General features: G+C 36.2%; 1 protein-coding gene across 2 annotated transcripts; it reads right to left on the bottom strand.

The window, feature by feature from the left end:
* Nucleotides 1–457: 457 nt before the first annotated feature.
* LOC107951764 (protein IQ-DOMAIN 1) lies at nt 458–3,907 on the bottom strand. Of its 2 annotated transcripts, none has more exons than XM_016886902.2 (6): nt 3,541–3,907; nt 2,988–3,123; nt 2,570–2,890; nt 2,049–2,270; nt 1,587–1,706; nt 458–1,442 (listed from the first exon to the last, which is right to left on the bottom strand). In XM_016886902.2, exons 2-6 carry the CDS (start codon nt 3,060–3,062, stop codon nt 738–740), a joined length of 1,443 nt encoding a protein of 480 aa, XP_016742391.1. In that variant the 5' UTR covers nt 3,063–3,123; nt 3,541–3,907; the 3' UTR covers nt 458–737. The 2 variants fall into 2 exon arrangements, with proteins under 2 accessions (XP_016742391.1, XP_016742392.1); XM_016886903.2 differs by having other exon boundaries at nt 2,988–3,157; nt 3,541–3,862.
* Between the last annotated feature and the right edge of the window lie 1,160 nt (nt 3,908–5,067).

Raw genomic sequence — 5,067 nt, 5'->3', positions numbered from 1 at the left:
AATTTGAAATTTAACTATTCTACTTCAAAAGCTAAAAGTTAAATGCTTTTATTTTTTTTTCAATTTAAGAATCCATTTAATTATCTACCCTGTTAATGTTCTGCTATCTAAATTTGCCATCACACCATACAATTAGACCAATTTTAAAAAGCAAATTATTAAAAATCAATTAAAGTACCTGAAAAAAAATTTAACAAAGAAATAACAAATTGGAATAGAATTTATTATTAAAAAATGAGAAAAAAAATAGCTTTCCAAATACAAGTAAATTTCAAACTTTATCGAAGAACTCCCATCATATTTTAACCTAAATAAAATCTCAAACAATTTTAAAGAGTATATTAGTGACTAGACCTGTCCATGGGCCGGGCGGCCCGGCCCGGCCCAACGGCCTGCCCGAAATATGGAAGGATTTGGGTAAAAATATAGGCCCGAAATATGGGCTTGGGCAAAAAAATGAAGCCCATTTAAAAAATGAGCCGGGCTAATAATTTTTATTATTGAATACTAATTGTAGCAAAAGAAAAAGAAATGCAACTCTAGTGCAAATATCAAATGCCAAAATACACAAGAACAAATAAATAATTTAGACAATGAACTAAAGATTCAGAAATCAAATGATTATAATTTCTCTTTGCTGCATGTTCTTTCTTTCTTTTCTTTTTTTTAATCCTTGGGATTTCTCCATAGCCATATGGTGTTTGCTTTGCTTCATCTCCTTTTGATTTAGATATTAACTAATTACCGTCTCCATTTACTGCAGCAACCTCTGTGTTAGTATCGCTGCCACTGTCTACCTTTGGAGGACCAGAATGCCGCCTCGGCCTGGCGGGTGATGGTGGATAAGAAAGCCGTTTCTTGGTAGACGGGATTGGCCCTTTCTCAGGTGTTGTTCCATTTGCTTCGAGTCCCAACGGACTTTGCAACCTGGTCTTAAGCCTTGCAGACTGAGTTGGTACCATATAACTTGGAAGGGATGGAGAGCTTGCTAGGCTCTCATCATCTAGTACCGAGGAACCTCCAATGGTGTGTCTGCGGTTTCTTTCAGACAGCACACTCACTGTACTTCTCATGTCATCATCTGGAGCAACCACACTGCTCCTAGGGCTCGGTGACTTCAGTTTTCGGGTAAGCGTGGAAACTGGCTTAGGAGTAGAAGGGGATTGCAGACTCGAAGTTCGGCTTGGCTTTTGACTGGCCTTCAGGGATTGCTTATCCAAATTGAGTTGGTAACGAGCATAAGCTTTGCTGATGTCTCCTCCGAAGCTGCTGCGTCCACTCTTCACGGATGACTGATCATTGTTCTGTTCTTTTTCTGCCATGCCACGACCCTCCCATGGCCAAGCTGCCATCCAACGTTCCAACCAGCTCCAACCCCAGGACGGATTGTTCGGATCCATGAATAGTGGATTCATAGATCTGGAAGCATTCTTCCAGGTTTGCTGTCAGACACATTACTTTGTTAACTTTTCAAATACTTGAATGCCAAAAGGACTAGTTCTCTGGTAGTACTCCCACCTTAGAAAGTGTCATGTTTAAGCATTAGGATAAGCTACTAGCATGGAAAAGGGTTAACACAAGGTCACCTGATGAGTAAACGAATACGCCATGGCCTTTTCTCGTCTCATAGAGGCCTCATGCTTGCTCAATAAGCTTGCCTCAATTTGTTCCTTTGACTGCAGGCTATCATCCCAGTCTTCCCCCATCTATTCAAACATTCAAAAACATTGCGAGAAGGAATCCTTACAAAACGCAAAGGGAACTTTTCTGATGAGAAACTAAGTAGTTATATACAAATACACTGTCCTTTAGGGAACTCAGGTTGACTGCAATGACAAAATTCAGTCCAAAATCCCCAGTATGGTGTACATAATAGCTAAATCAATACTCTTATTTGTTTGTAATAGAAAGATGATTGTAATTCTAGGACATAGGTCTGAAAAAAAAACGATTTGCAGCAGTCTGACTTCCAGATCACATTTACTAACTTTGCCATTAATTCAAGCAAGTGAATCAATATCATATATCAGTGAAAATGGGCAATTTACCTGCAAGTTTACAATCTCTTTTGCATGTTTCTGCAAGAGTTGCCTTTGAAGAGCCTGATTTTCTTCTGTCATCCGGATTCTCCTCAAGCGAATTTGACATTGTACACGAGAAATGGTTTGCATGCACCTAAGGGCACCGGCTGCTTGCCGTTTAACCATTGGTCCTTCCATCATTGATTTCAGTCTCACCAGTCCTCGTAAAGCATGCAATGCCCTTTTTGCCTGAAAAGGAAGAAACCATAATCAGTCGAACTCAAATCAAATTACATAAATTCCTTTCAATGCGAAAATACAATCAAGAGAGGTAGTTGGGGTGTGGGTTTCAAACATGAAACTATCACCTAACTTGACCTGAGTCCCTTTAACAAAAGTCTCTTCAACGGTGTAATTGATAAGAATTCATACATTCCCCTTCTTGTATAAATAATCCACAATAAACTCAAGCCATTATCAAGAAAAAGTTTCATAAGGATGTTTTTGGAATGTATCATTGTATCCTAATAAGAAGTTGCAACACATACAAGGTAAACTCGGAAAGCGGTTTGAATTTTGATAGCTGCCACTTCTTCATTAGATTTTCCAGCAAACCGAGGACCTGTGTTGGATTGACGACGAACGACATCCGCAACTGCCTCAGCTGGAGCGGCCAAAGCCACAGCAGCAGCAGCAGCAATAGCAACTTCCACAGGGTAAGTTTGCTCGCTCGGTTCAGCCTCGGCTTCGATTAATTTCACCTTCTGTGGCTGGGGAGGAGGGGACAAGTTGAGAGTTTCTAAAGTGGCTGCATCAGAATCATTGGAACCCAAATCCACTTGCTTTCCCAAAACCTGTTCTTTGGATTTCTGAAAAAAAAAACATAGCAATAAAGAAAATTAAAAACACTCATTGAGGACTAATAAACTGTGGGTAATTTATAGCTGAATTGGACTTCTTTCAGACCTGGGTTTTCTTTTCCTTGGATTCTGGGGTGAAGGCTTTCTTTAGAGAAGACAACCATTTTCCTTTCTTCCCCATCTTATCTTATCCTCAATGTAATTCTTTAAATGGAAAAAAGAATAGCCTCTTCTGATTGCATCTGGAATAGGTTAAAAATGGTCAATGGTTTCTCACTGTAAAATAGTACTTTTTTTAGAAATGAAAATTCTCATTCTCCAATCAATATTCACAGAAGCAAAATTGCAAATAGCTAATAAATGGTAATAGCAGATCTACCATAAAGCATAAAGGCAAAAATCAAATATTAAACACTGCAAATTAGGAAGGAAAATGAAATTGAAGTTAAAAGGAGAAAAATCCCATGATTTCTCCGTTAAAATCTAAACAAGTTTTTAACTTAAAATGACTAACAAATTGGGAAACAACCCAGATTTTGAAAGACAATTAGCAATATCATGCCACAGAGAATTCAAACAAAAAAAGCAAAAAAAAAAATGCATCTTTGAATTGGGGTCCATGAAAAAAGAAGAGAGAAACCAAAAGTAGCAAAAACTACCTGAGATTATAATAATGCCCAGATCTCAAAGAACTCGAAGGGTCATCTTTCCAAAGTACAAAAAAGAAAAAAAGAAAAGAAAGAAGAAGATAAAAACTTGAAAGGGTCACAGTTTCTTTAGCTGCATAATATAGTATAGAGAGGAAGATAAAGAGAAATAGATCTTGAGAATAAAGGTTTTGGAGAATATGAAACAGCTGCTTTGGTAGTGTGACCCCCTTCTTTGCCCAGTGTTTGATTGGTTGGAAAATAAAACCTACTCATCTACCTATCATTTCTTTTGCCCCCCAACTTTTGGTAACTAAAACAGTTAAAAAGAAAAACAATGTTTTTTTCTATCTTTTTCAAGTTATAATAATGGCATGCCAGTTCAGTGTATCAGTGAAAACTGGAAACTCAACCTTAAAACTTCCAGGAGTGTTGGACTGTAATTTTTTTTGTAACCTTACCAAATCAATACAACGTGGCAGAACCTATGAGTAAATTATTAAAATAGTCACTTATGTTTAAAATGTTACGTCTTAATACTTAGATTATTATTTTGTTACGAAATATTCACTGAGTTATTAACTGCTCTTAATGGTGCAATGGTGGCCTGTTTTTTCAATTGAATAGCAATCATTTTTAATCAAATCTTAATTTGAATATAACCTAAATTTGAAACTAAAACTAGATATAATTAACCAATATAAAAAATCATATTCTTAATCAAATCTAAACATAAATTGAATTATTTATATTTAAAACATTTTTTTTCTTTTCTACAATTTGACAGAATCGTGTAGATTATTCATTTATTTTTTTTATTTTCTGACGAATAAAATTAAGCAAATAATAAATTGATTTAAACCTTCTTAGATATTCCCAAGTAAGCTTGATTGGAAGCCGAACATGGATGAACCGAAGAGAGAAATGGAGCATGGAACCAAACTGGTTTAGGTAAAGTTGATGGTAAGTTTCGTATGATGGTTGTTTTAGTCATTGACAACGTAGTTTCAAGAGGGCGAGAATGTTACAAGAGAGGTAGATAAGGTGGCCTGTGGGGGTTGGTTTGGAGGTTGAAGGAATGGGCTCGGGAAGCTTTTTTGAGGGTGGACTGCCATAAGTCACAACTGGCGAGGTCTTCGAGTGAGACAAGCTGGCAGACTAGGTCATTGAGAAATTCAAATTGGTTCGTCAAGGTGGCAGTGGATGATGATGGTCTATAACAGTAAGGTGAGAATGTGTGAGGCAAGTTTTATTTTGGTTTCAATTTTCGCCTTTTCTTGTTTTAGAAACATAAAAAAGTTATATTAAAAGAAATGGAAAACATAGAAAACAAAATATGTTAAAAGAAATGGAGAAGGGGGAAAAACAGAGGGAGAAGCAAAAGAGAATTGAAAAAAAAAAGAAAAAAAAAAGAAAGTTAAAAGAACATAAAAGAAAAAAATTAAATTGCTCAAAACAAAAAAAATATAGGGACCAATTGTATAATTTAACCTAAAATTTTTATTTGAAATGATTATTTAACATGCTACATCAGCTTAC

This window comes from Gossypium hirsutum, chromosome D13, assembly GCF_007990345.1.
Source record: "Gossypium hirsutum isolate 1008001.06 chromosome D13, Gossypium_hirsutum_v2.1, whole genome shotgun sequence".
In the NCBI taxonomy this organism is placed as follows: Eukaryota; Viridiplantae; Streptophyta; class Magnoliopsida; order Malvales; family Malvaceae; genus Gossypium; species Gossypium hirsutum.
Note: the sequence above shows the minus strand (reverse complement) of the source record. Positions and strands in the feature narration are given on the sequence as shown.